The 20,396-nt window shown below is 54.6% G+C and overlaps 2 protein-coding genes across 24 annotated transcripts in view; one reads left to right on the top strand and one right to left on the bottom strand.

Annotated features, from left to right (window-relative positions):
• Positions 1-9,060, top strand: part of USP20 (ubiquitin specific peptidase 20) — a 47,952-nt gene extending 38,892 nt beyond the window's left edge. For 5 of the 8 annotated variants that reach the window (XM_057722406.1, XM_057722403.1, XM_057722401.1 and 2 more), the window contains 10 exons: positions 359-392; positions 540-585; positions 1,473-1,653; positions 1,746-1,872; positions 2,249-2,418; positions 2,498-2,579; positions 3,599-3,707; positions 4,613-4,715; positions 5,994-6,065; positions 6,580-8,231. In XM_057722406.1, the coding sequence (XP_057578389.1) occupies positions 359-392; positions 540-585; positions 1,473-1,653; positions 1,746-1,872; positions 2,249-2,418; positions 2,498-2,579; positions 3,599-3,707; positions 4,613-4,715; positions 5,994-6,065; positions 6,580-6,740 (1,085 nt within the window). In that variant the 3' untranslated portion in view covers positions 6,741-8,231. Of the gene's footprint in view, positions 1-358; positions 393-539; positions 586-1,472; positions 1,654-1,745; positions 1,873-2,248; positions 2,419-2,497; positions 2,580-3,598; positions 3,708-4,612; positions 4,716-5,993; positions 6,066-6,579; positions 8,232-8,261 lie in introns of those variants that run through there. The other 3 variants (XM_057722408.1, XM_057722404.1, XM_057722409.1) reach the window with 3 other exon arrangements.
• Positions 9,061-13,251: 4,191 nt separating this feature from the next.
• FNBP1 (formin binding protein 1) overlaps positions 13,252-20,396 on the bottom strand; it is a 131,668-nt gene continuing 124,523 nt past the window's right edge. For 12 of the 16 annotated variants that reach the window (XM_057719834.1, XM_057719835.1, XM_057719837.1 and 9 more), the window contains one exon: positions 16,381-20,208. In XM_057719834.1, coding sequence (XP_057575817.1) covers positions 20,030-20,208 — 179 coding nt within the window. In that variant the 3' untranslated portion in view covers positions 16,381-20,029. Of the gene's footprint in view, positions 16,258-16,378; positions 20,209-20,396 lie in introns of those variants that run through there. The other 4 variants (XM_057719836.1, XM_057719850.1, XM_057719841.1 and 1 more) reach the window with 4 other exon arrangements.

Genomic DNA, 20,396 nt, shown 5'->3' with positions numbered 1-20,396 from the left:
TTAAATATTCAGGTGCTCCAATGTTGGCTGCATATATATTCACAATGGTTACATCCTCTTGATGAATTGACCCCTTTATCACTGTATAGTGACCCTCTTTGTCTCTTGTAACTGATTTTGGCTGAAAGTGTATTTTATCTGATATAAGTACAGCCACTTCTGCTCTCTTTTGCTTACCACTGCCCTGAATATCTTTTTCCATCCCTTCACTTTCAGCCTCTGTGTGGTCCTTGAAGCTAAAGTGAGTCTCTTGTAGGGAGCATGTTGTGGTTTTATTTCTAAAGCAGAAGTCATTATGTGCACTTCTCCCCCATTTTCCATCTCTCCTAACCTTTGTCTCATTATTTTACTGCCCTAGGTGACAACATGTACAGCTGTGAAAGGTGTAAAAAGTAAGTGTGTACATTCTGGAGGCTTCTCCCCGACTTCCCATTTCCACCTGTGGTCCACGTACTTCCCCGGGGCTCCCCCGGATAGTTCAGCCTCGCAGAGTGACCAGGGTGGGAGGGCTGCTCACATGTCCTGCTCTCTCCTCCCAGGCTGCGCAATGGTGTGAAGTACTGTAAGGTCCTGCGGTTGCCTGAGGTGAGTGGGCCTCCTTCACCCCATGCAAGCTGCCTTGCAGGGCAGAGGCCAGCCGCCTCCCAGACTCAGGAGGCCCGTGGAGACCCTGCTACTCTGGCTGGGAGACCCCCCCAGGAGGGTCTGGCCGGCAGGGAGGCTCGTTGGAGCCCAGCTCCTTCATCCATCAGCACATCTTGTGAGGGCAGGAGGCAGGTGTGGGGGCACTGAGGGCACCATCTGGAGTGAGGAAGAGGCAGGGCTGTTGGGAAGGCCTTTCTGAGGAAGTGGCATCTGAGTGGAGCCTGAGGATGTAGGCAGGTGTCAGCCTGGTGGAGGGAGAGTGGGGAAGGAACAAGTGGGCAAAACCTCAAAGTGGAAATGGGCTTGGCCCAGGCGTGTGGCTGCAAGGAGAGGAGCGTGGCCTAAGACACAGGTGCCGGGCTGGGCTGAGCAGGTCTGGGGAGCCTTTGTGGAGAAGCCTTCTACAAGTCTGACACAGAACTGGTGGTCAGGGTTCTTTGGATAGTCAACTGGAGGGGCCAGTGACAGTCAGCTTCCTGTACAGACCAGCCCAGTGTTCCTGAGGCTGACAGCCTGTCCTGTTAGTGCAGCTCAGCTCTGGCGTCACATCTGCCTTTATCCTGGGGCTGAGAGCTGGTCTGGCCCGGCTCCCATGCATGGTTCTTAAGTGTATTCAGAGTCAAGGATGGGACCATTAGCTGGCCTGGGTCTCTGGAAATCTCTAGCCGCTACGCTTCTTGTTTTCCCCTGGGTGATAGAGCCTGAGTGGATCAAACGGTGGGCTAGTGAGTGTCCCGGAGCCCTGCCCCAAGGCCCCTGTCTGGTTACCAGGGGTCACAGGGCCCTGGCCAGCCCCGGAATGGCCAGCGTCCCCTCTCCCCGCCTAGATCCTGTGCATTCACCTGAAGCGCTTTCGACACGAGGTGATGTATTCGTTCAAAATCAGCAGCCACGTCTCCTTCCCCCTCGAGGGACTTGACCTGCGCCCCTTCCTCGCCAAGGAGTGCACGTCCCAGATCACCACCTACGACCTCCTCTCGGTCATCAGCCACCACGGCACGGCAGGCAGTGAGTCCAGCCACCCCATCCCCATCTTGTCCCCACCCCGGCCCCACCCTGTCCCCTAGGGTATCTGTCACCGCCTGCCTCTCCTGCCGCAGGTGGCCACTACATCGCCTACTGCCAGAATGTGATCAATGGGCAGTGGTATGAGTTTGATGACCAGTATGTCACCGAGGTCCATGAGACAGTGGTGCAGAACGCCGAGGCCTACGTGCTCTTCTACAGGTGCGGCCCTGGGGAGTGTGTCCGGGGCGGCTGAGGAACAGCGCCTGGGCCCCTCCCGCGCCCTGCGCCTGCTCCCCAGGGCTTCACCCGGGTGCGTGTGGGGGTGGTGGAGCCTGCGAGGGTGTTAGGCCAGGGAGGAGTGAGGATTTGAGTTTTCAAGAAAGAGCCCTCCAGCTGCTGTGGGGAAAACAGGAAACCCACATAACCGGCTTGGGTTTTCTGATGGTCCTGGTGGGAGGCGATGGCAGCCAGGACTCTGGCAGGGATGGTGGGGCTGCTGGGATGCTGAAGGATGCTGAGGGGTCCGGGAGGCGGGGCCTTCCTGCACGGGGTGTGGCTGCGGCTCCTGATCCTCCCCCGCCCCGCCCCACGCCAGGAAGAGCAGCGAGGAGGCCATGCGGGAGCGGCAGCAGGTGGTGTCCCTGGCCGCCATGCGGGAGCCCAGCCTGCTGCGGTTCTACGTGTCCCGGGAATGGCTCAACAAGTTCAACACCTTCGCCGAGCCGGGGCCCATCACCAACCACACCTTCCTCTGCTCCCACGGAGGTGAGGCTGCCTTCTCTGTGACGGGCCATGGGGCGGGTGGGCTGAGCCCCAGCTCTCCATCCTGTGCCTTCCTCCGCAGGCATCCCGCCCAACAAATACCACTACATCGATGACCTGGTGGTGATCCTGCCTCAGAACGTCTGGGAACATCTCTACAACAGGTGCGGCTCCCGCGGCCGGCTTCTGCCGTCCAGGCCACAGGCAGGAGAGGAGGGCGGGAGAGGGGATGCCTCCTTGACCCCATGCTGCCCTCACTCAGGCAGCAGGACAGCACAGAAGCAGTTGTGGGGCCGCCCTGGCAGCCGTATCTGCATCGAAAAAGATGCCCGCATCGGGGGGCCCCTAGCTGGATCCTCCCAGTCACAAGGGACAGAAAACTGGTTTAAGCCAAAGCAAGCATATTGGCTCCTCTCGCAGTCAGTCATGGGGCTGCTGGCTGCAGGGCAGGTTGGCCAGTGTCTCTCCTTAACCCTGTGCCTGGCTCAGGGGACCAGGGACACGTGCTGCCTGGGTCCTTCCAGGTTCAAGTCCATGAGGACCCAGAGCGTGTGACTCTCTGGTTCAGGGGAGAGCCCCTGCCCAGGCTTGGGTTCCTCTGCATCCGGGAGGCGGGCTGTGCCTCCGTGGAGGGGGTGGTCAGACAGGTGGGGAAGGAGAGGACAGGGAGACCTGGCTGCCCCCACTCATTGGACTGGCTTTGCCCCGCCCACGCGCAGCTCAGGCATGGCCTGTGCCCTGTGGCTGGTGGGTGGGTCAGAACTCCACAGGGAGAGGCATCCCAGGTCCTGTGGGGACCCCCCACCCACCCGCAGAAGGACCTGCAGTCTCCCTTTGACATTGTCCTCAGTTAGAGTCAGGCCAGGCAGGCTCTGGCCACCACGGCTCCTGCCCGGTGGCCAGGAGAGGAGGCGAGAGTGTGAAGCTGTCCTTTGGCCATGAAGCAGGTATTTGCGAGGCACCTGCCCTGGGGGCAGGCTCTCTGCTGGGTGCTATGGGCTCTCAGGCATGCAGGTAGCCCTGCCAGTCAAGTGAGGAGGACAAGGTGAGTACACAGGCCGTGCACAGGGCACCCGGGGAGCCCGATGCTGGGCCAGGGCAGCACCAGGAAGGTTCTGCTGCCTCCCCAACCAGGGGCCTCCCCTCAGGGCTCGTGACTCTCTCTACCTCCCACCCTGTGCAGGTTTGGGGGCGGCCCTGCCGTGAGCCATCTGTACGTGTGCTCCGTCTGCCAGGTGGAGATCGAGGCGCTGGCCAAGCGCAGGCGGATTGAGATTGACACCTTCATCAAGGTGCCCGCAGAGGCGGGGTGGGGGTGGGGTGGGGCAGGGGAGCTGGGCACCTGGGACGAAAGCACCGAGAGCAGTCAGGCTCTGTTGGAAGAGCTGTTCTGTGGGAGACCAGAGTGGCCAGAGGCCTGGCCAGGCATTGAAGAGTCACTGGTGGAAAGGGCTTGGGCTTAGTAAGTTCAGGTCCCTCCGCTCGGGGGCTATGAAACAGCTTGTAAAGGCACAGTTGCTGCGGTCTGGGGCTGGATGGTTCTTTATTGTGCGGGTTGTAGGACAGTTGGCAGCATCCCTGACCTCTACCCACTCGCGATGCCAGTGACAACAAAAATTACCTCCAGACGTGGACAGGGGTCCCCGGGGGGCAGAGTCCCCCCCTGTTGGGAACCCCTGGGCCCTACACGCTAACACGGAAAGGTGCATTAAGTGAAAACAGCAAGTTGCAAGACGGGACCCAGTATGATCCCTTTTGGGACTTCTGCAGGGGCCATGGCGGGGTGTGAGGACTGAGGTCCCCGGTGCTGCTCAGAGCAAGGGCACTCGGGGACCCTCCGTCATCCAGGGTTGGACTGTTAGACGCCCTGCTTTGTGGCCGTTAAAAGATGATATGTCAGACCAGTTATGGAGTGAGCAGGGGACACGTTCTATTAAGTGGCGGGGAAACGGCATCTACTGTGTGATCTCAAGTGGGTTTTTAAAAAGCTATTGACAGGAGATTCACCCACATGTTAGCAGCTGTCGTCTGAGTGGCGGGATCATGGGAGATGTTTAGTTTCTTTGAACTCGTATGGCAGTTCTAAACTGTCTCCGAGGATCTAGTGTTTTGTAAGAGTCCAGAGCGGGGACCCGTGGGGTGTCGGGTCGTCACGATGACCCTCGCCTCGCCCCCCCCCCCCCCCCCGCCCACCCAGCTGAACAAGGCGTTCCAGGCCGAGGAGTCGCCCAGCGTCATCTACTGCATCAGCATGCAGTGGTTTCGGGAGTGGGAGGCCTTCGTCAAGGGCAAGGACAACGGTGAGTCAGGCGGGGCCCTGGCACATGCCCGCCGCTTCCCCCACCAGCAGAGACCCGGGGCTGCCGACCTGCTGGGAGTGTCCCAGGAGGTGGGGGCGGGGTGCCCAGGGTCTGTGCCCGCAGGCTTTTGGCGCCGCCCCTTCAGGCACGCGCCCTCTGGGCAGGAGTGCGGAGCAGGGGTGCGCCTTCCCTGAGCACCGGGATCGCCCCACCCCAGCCAGGCCTTCTCGCTGCAGCAGGACAAGAAGCCATCTCGCTCTGCCCGTTCCCTCCCGTCCCCTCTGCTTGCGGGTGCCCAGGGCGGCTGCTCTTTCCTCCTGTCAGGCCCTTTCCCTTGGGGACTCTGTAGCCCTGAAAAATAGAATTTAGTGGATAGATGGCTTCAGACTCTTAGGAAAGGACTTGGACACCATGTCCTCTGATCCCCCGATTTATAGAGGTGGAAACAGGCCCCATCGGAGGGCCACTCCCAGAGTCCCCGGTGGTCCCCGGCAGGGAATAGCTGAGCCGGAGCCCTGGCCTGCATGCGATCACCCTCACTGCCCGCGAGTCTCACACTTGGCTCCCAGACCAGGGTTTGGAGCTGGCGGGTCAGCAGAGCCAGGAGGTTCAGGGCACTGGACGTGTGTCCTTTGGAGCATAAGCACCAGCCAGGATGCGGGAAAGGGGAGGGGCCGCACTGCCGCCCGCAGCCCGCGCCTCCCTAGCAGCTGCGGTCGATGGAGAACCTGGCTGCAGGGCTGCCGCCCCAGCTCCCGCCATGGCTCTGCCTTCTGCCGGCTCTGAGCTGGGCGGTTACTTCACCTGCCTCATCTCACACAGCTGTCGAGGGGCTCAACAACTTGAGCTGGTTACTTGAGCGGGTGGGGCTCACGGGAAGGATGCTCAGCCAGCGCAGCTGCCGTCAGATTAGGGCAACGTCCACCTGGCGCGGGATGTCCACCCTACCCGCCCCACCCCCACCCCGCGCTAGGGTCTGAAAGTAGTGCGCGGGTCCTCAAAATTCCCTCTGCTGGGTCCAGGGATGCCACCGCCCCTTCTGGCTCTCACACTTGTGTAGATGAGCTTCGGTGCCCTAAGCACCTCACCCCGTAAGAACCTGACAGTGACCGCTTGGGCCCGGGACAGCCTCTCTGGGAGCACAGGTGTCGGAGGCACACCTTGAGAGTGGCTCGTATCTGTTGAGGGGTGGAGGGCTGTGGCGGAGGCCGGGCCTGGGGCTGCTTCCTGCCGCTGCCGAGGCCCAGAGGCACTGAGCCTGAGCCCTGCCTGTTCCAGAGCCCCCGGGGCCCATCGACAACAGCAGGATCGCACAGCTCAAAGGAAGCGGCCACATCCAGCTGAAGCAGGGTGAGTCTCGCCAGCCCAGCCCTGGCCTCCCAAGCCAGCGGGCTCCCCTCTGCCCCTCCGGGCTTCCAGGTCCCTCCAGGACCCCCCGCCACCTCCTGGCTTTCAGGTCCCTCCAGGAGCCCCCTTGCTACCTGAGTCGGGCTGCAGCTCCCATCCAGGCCCAGGACTTGATAAGATGGGCCGAGGTGCTTGGCCACCGCGTGGGTGCCCTGGCCCCTCTGCCCCTGCCCACGTCCTTTGCCCACTGTGCCGCCTCACCTGCCCGCCCTTTGGTGTGAATCGCCCCCTGGGAAACTAGGGGCTGCAGCTACAGTTGCGCCCTCTGGGGTCCTCAGGGAATGGACGTTTCCCTGGAAAATCCCAAGATTCCCATTTACAGCTTTACACGGAAGCCTGTGGTTGCCCTCCCTCCCCACGAGGGCCTGGCCCTCCCAGAGCCCCCACTGCCTAGATGGTGGCTTTGGTGAGGGGGCGAGGGTGAGCCCAGCCTGACCGGTAGCCTCTGGGCCTGCAGGAGCTGACTACGGGCAGATCTCAGAGGAGACCTGGCTGTACCTGAACAACCTGTACAGCGGCGGGCCCGAGATCGCCATCCGCCAGAGCGTGGCCCAGCTTCAGGACCCGGAGAGCTTGCACGGGGAGCAGAAAATCGAAGCCGAGACCCGGGCCGTGTGACTTGGTGGGCCAGTCTGTAAGTCCCCTCCTCCCTCCGCAGAGACCCTCTCGTACCCCTGGAGTGTTGGAAGAGCGCCCTGCACACACCCGCCCTGAGGCTGCTTGGAAGGACCTTCGCGAGGGCCCCGCTGGCTGATGACCTGGGTGTCCCCACAGGCCCCTGCCTTTGCCCTCCTCCCTGCGGAGGGGGTGTCTGTACGCAGAAGAGAGGCCGGCCGCTCTGGGAACCCAGATGTGTAAAGAGGCAGAAAAGTTGTTTTGGTTCACAGTGAGTAACGCTGCAGCTAGGAAATATATCCACTTCAGGCTTCTTAAACGACCAGGGCTCTGTGACGTGAACTCGCGTCTTTGTCCCGGCAGTGCCGTCATGTCACTGCTGTCATTGTGTGCCCTGAACCTTCCCTCTCGCTAGCTCGGGCCCAGCTTTTGTCCCTGGAGCCCTCAGTCAGGGGCCGTGGCCTTGGGACAGAGGGTCGCGGAGGGGCTGCGTCTTCCCACCTGCGCCTGGTCCAGCACCCGAGTAATGGGTCGACGGTCAGAGGCGGTGAGTGGGGTGCCCCGTGCTCGTCCCTGGGCCAGGCCCTCCCGAGGCCCCGCTTCGCCCCCACACCTCCCGGTTGCCACAGAAGTCTCCTGAACCCTGGGCTGCTCTCAGTGTTTTCCCTGCAGACTATGGTCTGGATGCATTCGCAATTGGGACCCAAGGGCAGGGTGGGCTTTCTGTCAGTGGGGATGGTTTCCGGAGGCAGCTGGTCCTCTCACGCCCTGTGCTGCCGAGCTGGCCCTGTGGATTGGCTGTCACCGGCCCCTGCCAGGGACCCAGATGATGAAACAGAAATACCTCGTGTTGCTGTTTGCTGCTGAGGCAGCTGCCTCGGGGGCTGCTGTTTCTCGCCAGCACTGAGCTGCACAGAGCCCCTGGCCCAGGGAGGGGCGGCACTGGGCTAGCTCGCACGTGTAGGTCCCGGAAGTGTGTCCTGGATGCTGATCGAGGCCACTTGCTGGGGTGCTGGGACCTCGGAGCACGGCAGCCCTTGGACAAAACAGCCGGGGCGAGATGCTCACCTTGTCAGGGCCAAAGCGAATGGGAGTGGGGAAGGGGTCCTGGGACCGAACCCCCCAAGTTCTGTGGCCTTCAGCCTCCATAGGAGCAGATGTCGGTGGAACTTCAAGCAGGCAGTTCTGGGAGAGCCCCTGAGGCTCTCCCAACGTGTCCTTCCCTTCTGTGATCTCGTTCCACCTGGATCTGGTTCCTTTCCCACGGAGGCGGCATGAGATCAAAGAACGAGCCACTGTTGGAATTTGTGGACATTTGCCACAGTCCTTTGGAAGTTGCTGCTGCCGCCAGCGGCGACCCCCCTGCAGAGCCCGGCGGCTGCATGTTGCACTGTTCGTGACGTAGACTCCGCTGTGCAGGTCGTAATCCCACCCCATGTCTGCGCCGTCTAGTGTGTGGTCAGAATGTCATAATAAATATGTCACATTCCTCACAGCCCATGCTCTCGTCTCCGTCCACCACAGTTAATTCTGTTACTGGAGGGAGAGGGATGCTGGCTGCCACGGGAGAGGCCGTCGGGGAGGGCCGTGGAGCCGCAGTGACCAGCGTGACAAATGACCAGACGCCGCAGGGGCTTTGCATGGCTCCCTGAAAGCCAGCGCATCTGGAGGCTGCAGGAGCGGAAGAGGAGGCCGAGCTGCTTTAAACACCCATCAGCCTGTGTCTCTCCTTTCCTGGAACCAGCCCCAGCCTCAGAGAAGGGGGGCCAGATGTGGTCGGGGATGAGGCCAGCACAGCCCACATGCCGCTCCGCTACTGGCATCGCACCACAGACTTGGTGCCTCCAGGCTGCTCAGACTAGCCTCGGAGCAGGGGTTCCCCTCCCCGGAGCCCGCGAGGGCTGCACTGCCTGGGGTGGGGGTACTCTTTCCTCCCCTGACGGCTGATGTTGGCACGTCCGTCACAGCATCGCTGGCGCTGGTGTCTGGCACCAGGAGCTCCTGACATTTAGTGATGCGTGTGTTTTACAGTCTCTGCGGTTTGGGTTGGTTTTGTTTATGCCTTTGGGGTTTGGAGGGGAGAGAAGAACTTGAGATTTTATGTATGACTTTAAACATTTACTTGTGAAATCCCATCAGACATGCGTGTGCAGAAACATGGTCAACAGAGAGTGAGAAAACAGGTGACAGATGCCCACTCCCAGGCAGGACTGCTACCAGTTCCACGGAAGCCCCTTCGGGGCCTCCTGATCACATCTGCCCCCTGCCCACCCCCGAAGCAGCTCCTTCCCTGCATTTCCTTCAGCCCTCACTTTTGTTTGTAGTCTCATCACACACATGTGTATCTGAGCATCATGTCAGCTTTGCTCTCACTGGGATGCTGGATGCCATGGTACAGATTTTGTGATTGGCTTTTCCTGTTTAACATGGAAGATTTGTCTGGAGGGTGGACTGATCTGGAGGTTTGGAGACATTCATTTGTTGTAGGTACTACAGGAAAGTAAGAGAGAGAGGTGGGTCCCAGTTGGCCTTATTTTGTTTCCTCTATACTTCCCCTTGAAATATCAGGCTTTTTAGTGGCTCAGCCACCTGAGATGCTGGCATGTGAAGACAACAGGAGCGTGTGGTTGTCCACTTCAGTTCACAGACGAGTGGAGACGACGACGGGCAGCGCTGGGCGGCAGGGGAGGCCGCCCCTGTGTCCTCTCTCCCACATGCCATCCTGCAGTCAGGCTCCTCCTCCAGGCTGGCCTGGGCCTCGCTCCAGCAGCACCTTTTAGAGTCAAAAGCCACTCGGCAGACTGGGGAGTTTGTAGGCCAACTGCTACCGGTATCTGCAGGGCTTTCCACCTCTGTGCTTCTGCTCACAAAGCTGCATCAGAAAATATATTTGCAGACTTCCCTGATGGTCCAGTGGATAAGACTCCACTCTTCCAAGGCAGGGGGCACAGGTTCAATCCCTGGTCAGGGGACTAGGATCCCACATGCCTCAGGGTGCGTCCAAAAAAAAAAAAAAATGTGCAAGGATGCAAAGACCCTGGAAGTATAGCTTCCTGCCTTTGTTCTAGTTGGAATTCTGTGCGAATGTAAATGATCCTGCAAGTCTTGCACGACCTCATTTTGAGCCATAGAGAGCCTCTAGGGAAGCAAATGGTGTTTTGGAATCGTACCTCCCCCTGGCTCTCTTCCCTGCGACACCTTTACCTACGGCAGAGAGACACTTGTTGGTCATAGCAAACGCACAGGGTGCAGGAGAAATTAATGCCCTTGGGAAAAATTGTGAAAAAGAGCTGTTCACATTTTGGACAAAGTGTGTCCTGAAAGGCTGCCCCAGGGAGGTGTTCGGATGCAGCCTCCAGGCCTTCCCTGGACATTACACCAGCAAGCAGCCCAGATGAGGGCTGTTTGGAGAGCCGGAACTGCTGGCAGGCTCTTGGCCTGGCACGGTGGGAGAATGTGCCCGTGAGGGGCACGAGACTCCAGGGGCAACGAGGCTCCTGGGGCAGAAGGCCGCCACACCCAGGGGATCCTCCCCGCCCTTGCTGCTTCCGGGACCCAACAGAGGCAAATGAGGAAATTCCTGTTTCCTCCCGCAGCTTCTGGCTCCTTAGCTCTGAGGACAAAGGCACGTGGGGGCCGTTCCCAGTTTCTGCTCTACCTTTTAGGGCCCAGCGACATCTCCAGCTAATGGGAGGCCATTTAAGTAAATGGCACTCACTGTACCATCTGGACACAGACAGAGTGTTTAAGTCAGGGCCTCATGTGTGCAACTCTGGAGAAATGGCTCCTGACACAAAGAGGCTGCTAAGTTCCAGTTTGCAGCCTTTGCACTTTAATCCCGGGTCTCGGGGCTTCCTAGGTGGCGCAGTGGTTAAGAATCCGCCTGCCAATGCAGAGGTCACGGGTTTCATCCCAGCTCCAGGAAGATCCCACATGCCACGGAGCAACTAAGCCCGTGAGCCAAAAAAAAAAAAAAAAAAAATCCCGGGTCTCAAAGGGTGCTGGCAACAAGGCCTATTCTGCCTATTCTTCTCAGAAAAGGACAGCAGAGGCCAGGGAGGAGCAGGAGAGGCCTCCTCTAGGCTGAGTGGGTAGAGCCAGGGCCTGGACTTCCTCACTGCTCAGGACACACAGGCACATTACTCCGCACATGAGTAGGCCTGCTGTTTGTCACCATTGGGCTTCCTGCTCCTTCCGTCACTCAGACCCTCACCATCCATCTTCTGCTGTCCTGTGGTTCTCACAATTCCAGAGATCTCTTTTGCTTTAATTACAAAAGGGAGGGCAGGACTTCCCTGGTGGCGCTGTGGTCAAGAACCCGCCTGACAATGCAGGGGACACGGTCCAGGAAGATCCCACATGCCCCGGAGCAACTAAGCCCATGCGCCACAACTACTGAGCCTGTGCTCTAGAGCCCGCAAGCCACAACTACTGACCCCACGTGCTGCAGCTACTGAAGCCCGTGAGCCTAGAGCCCGTGCTCTGCAACAAGAGAAGCCACAGTTTGCGGCAACTAAAGAAAGCCCACGTGTAGCAATGAAGACCCAACGCAGCCAATAAATAAATTTAAAAAATAAATTTATTGGAAAAAAAAAAGGGAGGGCAAACTCGAACCCCACCTCCTCTGCCCATTTCCATGTCCTTCCTGGTCAACCTGCCGCCCTCCTCCTTCCCTCCTCGCAGGCAGGCCGGCTGCTCTGCCACGAGGGGTCGCCAGCGCCTCTGCGCAGCGGCGGACGCGGGGCGGGGCCTGGGCGTGATCGGCAGGTGGTGGGCGGGGAGAGGCGGGGAGAGGCGGGGAGAGGCGGGGAGAGGCGGGGAGAGGCGGGGAGAGGCGGGGAGAGGCGGGGAGAGGCGGGACCGAGCAGAGAGGGTGCTGAGGTTCCCAGACCCACTAGCGGAGCCTGACCGATGGGTCTGAGTCAGGGGGTCCTGCGCTTACAGAGGCTGTCTTCGGGGAGCCCAGGGAGCGCCTCTGAAAACCAGCTGTCTGCAGCACCTACTGCGTTGCCACCGCTGGTTTTTGACCCCAAAGGGGCGGAAGTAGATCACAGAAGATTCAGGTGTGCGGTGGGGTGAGGTGTCACCTCCCCAAACGTTCGAACCAAGTATGTGCATAAAGATGGGCCAAGCTGCGCGGCGGTTCAGTGTTTCAGACCCGCGAGCCCAATGTAAGGTCACAGAGCTGCCACCCGTGAACTCTGTCCCGGAATCAGAATCACACAGACTCCATCACGGAGCCGGGATTGAGCTCGGAATCAGACATGGATCTAAAAACTGGGGCTGTGGCGTCGACCAAGTGCTTTTCCAACGGTCTTCCGTCCTCACTCCACTACCAGGGGAACTGAGGCCCGGAGAGGTGGGAACACGCGCCCTATTCAGACCCAGCTCCCAGCTCCCTGATGCTGGCGGGAGTCCTGCAGGGGGGAGGTTCTAAGTGAGACAGAGGAAGACATTCTGTCTCTTACCGACTATTAGAGACTAGTCCCCAAATATGATAAAAGCCCAGAAAGCACATGCTAGAAACGTTCTTCCCAGATTAACCTTCTGCTGACAACCTGGACACGAGGGCCTCCGTAGGACAGTCATAGAGCCACCTGGTCCCCTTGACACTCCCTCTCGTGCTGAGAACCCTGCCTTGAGTGTTTCCAAGCCTGGGCTCCCTGACACCATCCTCCCCAGCACAGGTGGCAGCAGCCTTTGCTGAGAACTTGGCCAAGCTCCTGCTTGAAAGGCCAGTCACACGCATCTGTGGGAGGAGGCTAAGGCCTCGGTGAGGCCTGGCCACTTATTGGTGGCCTCACCTCCCACCCCTCAGCAAGTGAGTGACACTTGGCATTAGCCAGGCCGCCCTGCTCACTTAATATTTCACTCCCCCAACAACTGTTTTCCTAAATCAGCTCTAAAGAGCCTTAGGAAACAAAGAGGAGTGGGCACGAACCCGTCTTCCCTCCAAAGCTGGGGCTGAGACTTTCAATGCTGGATATGGAAGAGGCCTCCCGCTGTGCACTGCCCGTGGGTGCAAGCACCAGGCCCTCACCCTTAAACGCTGCACTGTCCGCAGCTTCACAGAAACCAGTCCTTTTTCCAGCCAAGCTGCCAAGAAGAGGGTGGGCTCAAGCACTTGTGATACCAGATCACTAATGAAATGCAAACCTGCTGCAAACTTCACAGCCTCCACCCCCACAGTAGGGTCCCCCAAACCCCAGAGTAGCTGCCAGCTGAATCTGCACGCACGAAAAATGTCCTGGACCTGAGGAGCCAAATCCCTGCACTGAATCAACCTGCATCCTAGTCACTGAGGTCTCTGACAGCTTTTCCCCCAGTGGGCGGGGCTGGAATTTCAAGCTTGCTGGGTCTCAGGCCCCTCCCCGAGCTTATGGCGCCAGGACCTGTCTCGGGTTGACACAGTAAATGTGCAGACAGAAGCCCAGCCTCCAGCCCAGGGGACTCTGACTGCTTCCGTGACCCGGGTCACCTCTTTGTGCAACAAAATAGTCCCAGGATACCGTGCCAGAAGTTACATTTTTATTTAACATTTAGAGGATTAACATATAGTTACAAGGTCAATATACGCCTTCCAATGGAAGCACTTTATTTGGTTTAATTCCATCTCCAGAGACAAACGGGCAATTCCAGAACCTTTACAATGGCAATGGGCCGTTACAACACTGAAATGCCTCCAAAGTTTAGAATTAGTGCAACACACACAGATAAACCAAGAAGTGTAAAGGTGCTCGACACCAAGTTAAAATAGAATCTTGGATCGCTTTTTAAAGTTTTTTTGATGATATAAGCACAGGAGGCAGAGCCATTACGAAGTATGAAACGACATTTCTGGAAAAATACTTAGCATCAACATAACTTTTTCACGTTCAGTAAACTTTTCCCCGGTAATTACAGATGTTACCAAAGGCATTAGAGGCCTCTGTGCTACCGCCGGAGAGACGGCTCCTCGCACCCCAAAGCTTCAGGCGGTCGTGATAAAAGCCCAAAGGAAAACCCCATTACAGCTTACCATGCCTTTTTATTTTTTCCTATCCTGCAAAGAAAAACTTCGGTAAACGACATGTTCCTCTCTTTCATTTTCTTTTTAAGTTATTTCCAGCGTAGGTTCTTTAAAAAATGAGTAATTCTTACGACACAACAATATCCTAGCGTTGGTGGAGAAGCGACGGGCAGTGGATGTGAGGGAAGGCTGAGAAAAAAGCACATGGGAAATTCCACGTTTCTACTCTATGTGAACTGCTCTATAATAATATATAGATGATTTCACAGTAGGATTCCCAGAGTAAATGATATATCTCAACTATCCTATAATAACTTATTTCCTTTACTAAGCCCAGCTGGTACAGCATTGCCCTTTCCCCATAGCCACACAGACTGGCAGAGAAGCGAACACCAAGGTTAACGTTGAAAAGCAGTCATTATCCATTCTTTTTTGGACGCAGGTGGTACAGAGGGGAAAAAAGGCACAGGGGATACAAGAGGATACCAGCATATTCTATATTGGGTTTAACAGACGTTAAAAGAACAAATTACTGTAGTTTATACCTTTCCCCCTAGGTTGTAAGAAATTCATCTATCCTGACCCCTAATATGAACGATGCAAATGCACATGCATTCCCGAGGCTCTAAAATCAGATTTTTAAAAAACATTTAGCATCCTTGTGGAGCGTGGGCAGCTTGACTTGGCGAAACTCCGAAGTTCCTAGAGACACCTGGTCATCCTGCCGCGGGGACTGCCCGTAGGAACCACGCACCTGCGGGTTTGCAGGGACACAGGTGAGGCCCTGACTCTTCTCACCCTTTGGCATCCTGGCTTTGCCGTCATCTGCCAAGACAGCCCTCTCGTGAGACTGAGGAGCATGTGACAATGGGGCTGCCCCCGGGGAGCTAACGGAGCCCCCCCACAGATGCCCACGGCTGCCGAGGCTCGCTCTGGGGAAGAGAGAGTGGGGGGGGGCTCATGCTTGCTCACACCTGAAGCCACTTCCTCTTCTCCTGCTTGTTCTTGGTATGTGCTGCCTCGTGGTTTCTTGTCACCAAGGGTTGACTGAGCCGCTCTCGGAGGCTGGTGTGTGGTCAACCGTGGTTTGCCGAGAGGAACCGTTTTCCTACCACTGAACAGAGGCCCAACCCTCAGGACCTGTCCTTTCTGTCCCTGTCCCTTCGGCTCCTGTAAGATTTCCTTGTCTTAGATTCAGAAGTGTTGAGAAGCAACGAGGATCCTCAAGGTGACCGCCTAGTTACCAAAAGCCAAACAAAAGAGGAGAGTCCCGATGGCATCCTCAGGCTTCTGACAGCATCCTCGCTCACAGAAACTCACAGCCAATGATTTCTCTTGACTGTTTCTGCACCAGATAAGTAGAGAAGCTATGCTACTCTAAGGCATGAGTGGCCACGGCGTACATGACCTCATGTCTTCCTCAAAGATCCATAAGAGGAAGGAAATTTAGCTCAAAAAACAAACAATTAATTCCGCTTGGCCTGGGGAGCACGTGGTAATATGTGGAAGCTGTAGCCACAGGATCACTTGACGGAGCACAAGAAGCACAGGGTCTTTGGTGATGATGGTACTGGACTCCTAAGATGTGGATCTCGGAAATCATGGGGGGGGGGGGATTTCCATTGGCAATGAGCTAATGTAGACCCTCGTTCACCAGCTGCAGCTCTCTTTAACAGGTGGCCAACAGGGAGAAGGGGGGCTGGGACCTTCCTTGACCCCAGGAAAGGTGGACGCAGGCGAGACAGAGGGGCTGGCCCAAGAGCTGGAATTTGACTTCCCGTGAGGACTCTTCCAGGCCACTGAAGACAGGGCCCCAAACAAAAATGTGTGTACGTGTGTGTATGTGTGTGTGAATGCGCGTGTACATGCCCCACTGCCCACCACAGACACTCTCAGGCCGTGAAACATTTCAAGGGCCAACTGTTTAGTATGAGGTGAGGACTCATAGGAAAGGACCAGCGAATACCCAGTGGACTTGGGAAAAGGGGAGTATTGTCTAACGTGAAGGACACAGGGACACACGAATGACACTGGGGCGCCCAGTCCACCTGGCGCGGGCCTCACCCTCCTTGTCCAGATTCGGTTCGTCTCCGCAGGAGACCAGTGGCAAAGTGTTCACGGAAGGCACAGTGTGAATCGTGGACGGGCCGGGCTGCGCCAGATGGACTGAGGGCCGAGGCCCGGGAAGGAGGGACCGCGTGTCGAGCCACCTTCTGTGGCCCTGCGCGGGGTGGGGACGGGGACAGACACAGACCTCCCCCCAAGAGGTGGCCAGACGGGGCCAGGGGAGGAGCCAGGCTACAAGGAACATGCTGTAAAAAGAAAAGAGAGCAAAAGGCAAGCAGCTGCACCGGGGATGGATGTCACTTCAGGCTGAGGTTCCGAGGGCCACACGCCAGCCCAGCCCCAGGGCGTTCGCGGGCGCCCAGGCCTGTGGAGACAAGCAGACCGAAGGGTTTCTCCTGGGCAGGCTCTCCCGAGGCTCTGGCTCCCGGAACCACCTTTAGGAATCTACAACACAAAAGACAGAGAAAGAAAAAGGCTGTTAGAGCGACTGGCAGCAGGTCAGGGGCGGGCACTCTGCTCCTGGCTGCAAACTGCACCGCCCTGGGGGATGGGGAGTGGGGGGTGGGGGGTGGGAGGGGAGGGGGCAATTATTTTAGAGCACTTGGTTACCACATGGTGTCTGAGATAAGGAACTTTCACGGTTTTATCTGCAATCAGAGCAGCTAGTCTTTCCTTCAGGGGTAAGAGAAGCCAGCCAGGAGACGATGCACCCACGCACCCCTACTCATCTTTCCCATAAATCAAATTCTCATAAATCTCATAAAACTCTCTTTCTCATAAATCGAGACAGAAAGAAACCGTCTTCCCAGAATGATACCAGGAACCCGAAGGCCCGGTTCTCTCTCCGACTGACACTCTCGGTTCCTTTGTCAGTAAAAGGCAACATCTTTGGCGAAAAGGAAAACCTGTCACTCAGTGTCTACTCAGCAATAAACAGTGAAAGTTCTTCATCTTGAGGGGACAGAAAAGAAACAGGAGACAGACTCTTGAAGCCCGTAGGTGCACACAGGGTGAGAAACAGAGAAGGTGTCATCATTTAAAAGGGGGAAAGGGCAGAATTTTCTTTTTTTTTTAAAGCATTTGGCAGAAAACTCCCCATTATTGAAGACGAAAGAGTTAAGCACTCAGATTACACAGAATAATTTTCTCGGAAAGGTGAAAAATCATTTAAAATACACAACACTGAGAAAAATATAACGTTTATTAGAGAGGCAGATACGAGGGTACAACTACAAGGTGCCAGACAGAGTCTTTTCTTGTAGGATAAGGAGAGAGAGAAACAGTCACGTTGGCCGTTTTCAAACAAAACTTACTCAGAACCCAAGTGTCTACAATAAACTCAAGTGTGGATCAGCCGGCGGGGGACCTAGCTACCAGTGTAACCGTCCTTCCGGCTCCCCCAGCGGTTACCAAAACAAAAAGGTCATTAGGCAGCAGAATCACCAATAAAACAAACAGATAAAAGAGTAAAACGTTAACACAACGAATTCAAGTAATCCTTTTAGTTCTTCTATTGCAGTATATACAAATCTATCGGGGCGGGGGGCGGTTATGGACATATTTCATAGAAAGCAATGAAAAAAAAAACAAAAACAAAATCAAAACCATAAAAGAGGACAGTCACAATACAGTTGACCAAATGGAATGCTAGTCTAACTATTTTGGCAAGTATTAAATAGTCACATGGTAGACACCACACACACACAAAAGTGCACCAGCATTACTGACAATAAAACAACTCCTTTTGGGTTTCAGGCGTCAGAAAGCAGCAGCCCCACCCTCCTGGGATGGGCTTATGGGGGGGGGGGGCAGTGTTTGTGGAGCAGGCGGAACAGATTTATAAACAAGGTAGTGAAGGAAGGCTTCTACATACATTTCACTTCTAAGTGTATCTCTAAACAAGAGGAGAAAACTTTATACACAAGCTGAGACCTTGCTACTTCTATTTTAACAGATAACTGCTGGAAGAACACAAAGTATACTTTGGGTGGAAATGGAAATTTGTGATTCTCTGGGAATGGTTTCAAGACTTTTGCTAATCCTTTGCGCACTGACTAGACGGACCCGAAACTACACAATATCTTTCACTGTTGAGTCACTAGTATGTAGATTCATCTGGTAAAGGTTCTGAGGCAGACAATCTAAAATAATGATCATAATTTATGCACCCAAATCGCCCCACCCATCCCGAAAGCTAGCTGAGCTATTTTCTGAATCAGATTTGCACAACTCTTAAAGGGGAGGGGAAAAAAACAAAACAAAACACCAACCAACTTCGTAGAATGCCATACTTTTCAAGTCAGGCTTTTAAACGACTAATGTCCTCTCTCATTGTAAGACTCTTTCAGTGTTTAGTTTGCTTTCTCCAATAATTCACAGTCTGGAAATGAGTTCATTACAGGCTAGAAAGGTTAGGCTTTACTATCTCAGGGATTCACTTGGTTACATGCCCAGAGCTGTGACCACCTACTGCTCATTAAATCCCCACGGTTTAAAGGTCAGTTGATTTTCTTGCTGCAGTAGTTAAAAGGAAGAACTGAAATGATTCTCCTGAGAGGTCTGGGGTCAGGATGAGTGGCTTTATCGATATAATGGCAGCACAGGTATAGTAATGCAAAAGAAATCTGAATTACAAAATTGTATTTTAAAAAATCAGGCTGGCCAGTTAGTGTCGGTTTCCCACTTTTGATATTGGACCGCAGTTGTGTCAGACGTAACCACTGGGGGAAGCTGGATGAAGGGGATCTCTCTGTACTATCTTTGCAACTTCCTGAGAATCTGTAATCATTTAAAAATAAAGCGTTTTAAAAGTCAGGCAGTCATTAAGTAATGGTTACTAAATTCCATCCTGGTGGCCCTTGGGAAATGTAAGAGAGTGTTCTGCTAGAATCTGCAACAGTCACCCATAACTCCTGCCAAGTCCAAGACCCCCGATGTGCTGCTGTCAGTTTTAAAATCAGCTTTAAATTGACCTGCGCTTCTACAAGGAGCCCACAGTGTAGAAGCAAGGAGCTAATTTCCTATTTAAAAGTAGGAAGGACAAGAATAATGTTCAAAGCCAAATAAAAAAGAGAACCTCAACCCCACACCTTTATTCTTACTCATTGTTAGCCGGTTCTCTGTGATCTCAGGGAAGAGTCTAGAAATGAGCACAACCCTTGGGCATGTCACCAATTTTACTACCTATCCTGCCAATTTAAAAATGCAAATCCCCATGTGACCCAGATTCCTTTACGATGGTGAAACATTTTAGAAAATGAGCTAGAAATTCTAAAACAATGCACAGTAAATTCATACTTTGGGTCTTAAAGATGCCAAAGATTAAAAAAACAAACCAAAAAAACCCCTTGAAAAATGACGCCCTGGGGTCTGTGTGTAGAAGCAGTTGCTTACAAGGGTCTATCCACAGCCCCACCCAGGCAAGTGTGAATACAGCTCCACCTCCCACAGAACCTCCAACAGAACAGAATGAAGTGCGCTGTTTTTCATGTAAGTTTATCTAAACAGCACTGGCACATCTGATCAACTCTGTCAACTGGTGGAAGGAAGGAAGATCAGCAGTCCTACGTAAAGAGCAACTGGTTGATCCACCAAAGTTTTCTATATTTCAATTGGTAGTTTAGGATCATATAGATAGAACCAGATAACATGGAGATCTAATGAGACGCTGAAGGAAATATACACACTTTTATTACCAATCTTATTCTTTACTTATTCTATACTTTATTGAGACTTCCTCCAAAGTGAATGACTGTAAAATTTAACAAACTAGCGTAGTTCAGTTCATGAAGTTACAAACTGTAACATTCTAAGGTAGTTCAATTTCTGGCAGATACTAGATATAAATAAGAGAACTGAAGTCTTCGGCACCCCTTAAGATGTGCACTAGACTTTCAGATTCAGAAATACAGATTAGAAGCTGGAAGGCAACTTTTTGGTTATCTACAAAAGCTGCCCCAAGAAGAAATGTTTATCAGATTTCAAAGGACACAGTTCTAAATTGGCAGTTGGCAGCTTTCCACGTAAAATGTCATCAGCAAGTCAAAACCAGCCCAGGAAATTCAGGTGTAAGATGCCTGAAAGTCCACCTTGTGCCTAAAAGAAACACGTACTGTGATGCTCCCCATCCAGTCTTCTGAGCTGCCTGTAACAGTCATAGTTGTGGGGAGAAACAACTCCAACTTTTTTTAAGTTTTTTTTTTTTTTTTAAGTTGTATTAAATATAAGTCTTAGCACCTTTGGCATTTTTGTCCAAATAGACTTCGACGTATGAAGTGGGGACGTAACCCTCTTCATCTTCATTTCTCCGGATGCGGGTCCACCCGTCGCCTTTGTCTTCCTCTATAACGTAGAGTGTTTCTCCTTCAACTACTGAAATGGTTCCTTCATTCTGACCTGAAAAGGCAATATCAGAGCATTTCAGGTTTCTTGTCAAATCCGGGAAGAGAGCAGACAGGGAGCTTTGCAGTGAAACAAGTGTAGGAAGGGACGGGTGCACTGACCCTTCTGCTCTCCTCCCTCACAGAGGCTTCCAGGTCCTCCCCTTGCGTCTCTCTAGGACCCTCTTCTAATCCCTCCTGGGA

The sequence above is a fragment of the Hippopotamus amphibius genome, chromosome 2, assembly GCF_030028045.1.
Source record: "Hippopotamus amphibius kiboko isolate mHipAmp2 chromosome 2, mHipAmp2.hap2, whole genome shotgun sequence".
Lineage (NCBI taxonomy): Eukaryota > Metazoa > Chordata > Mammalia > Artiodactyla > Hippopotamidae > Hippopotamus > Hippopotamus amphibius.
The sequence above is the reverse complement of the archived record's forward strand: the minus strand, read 5'-3'. Positions and strand labels throughout refer to the sequence as shown.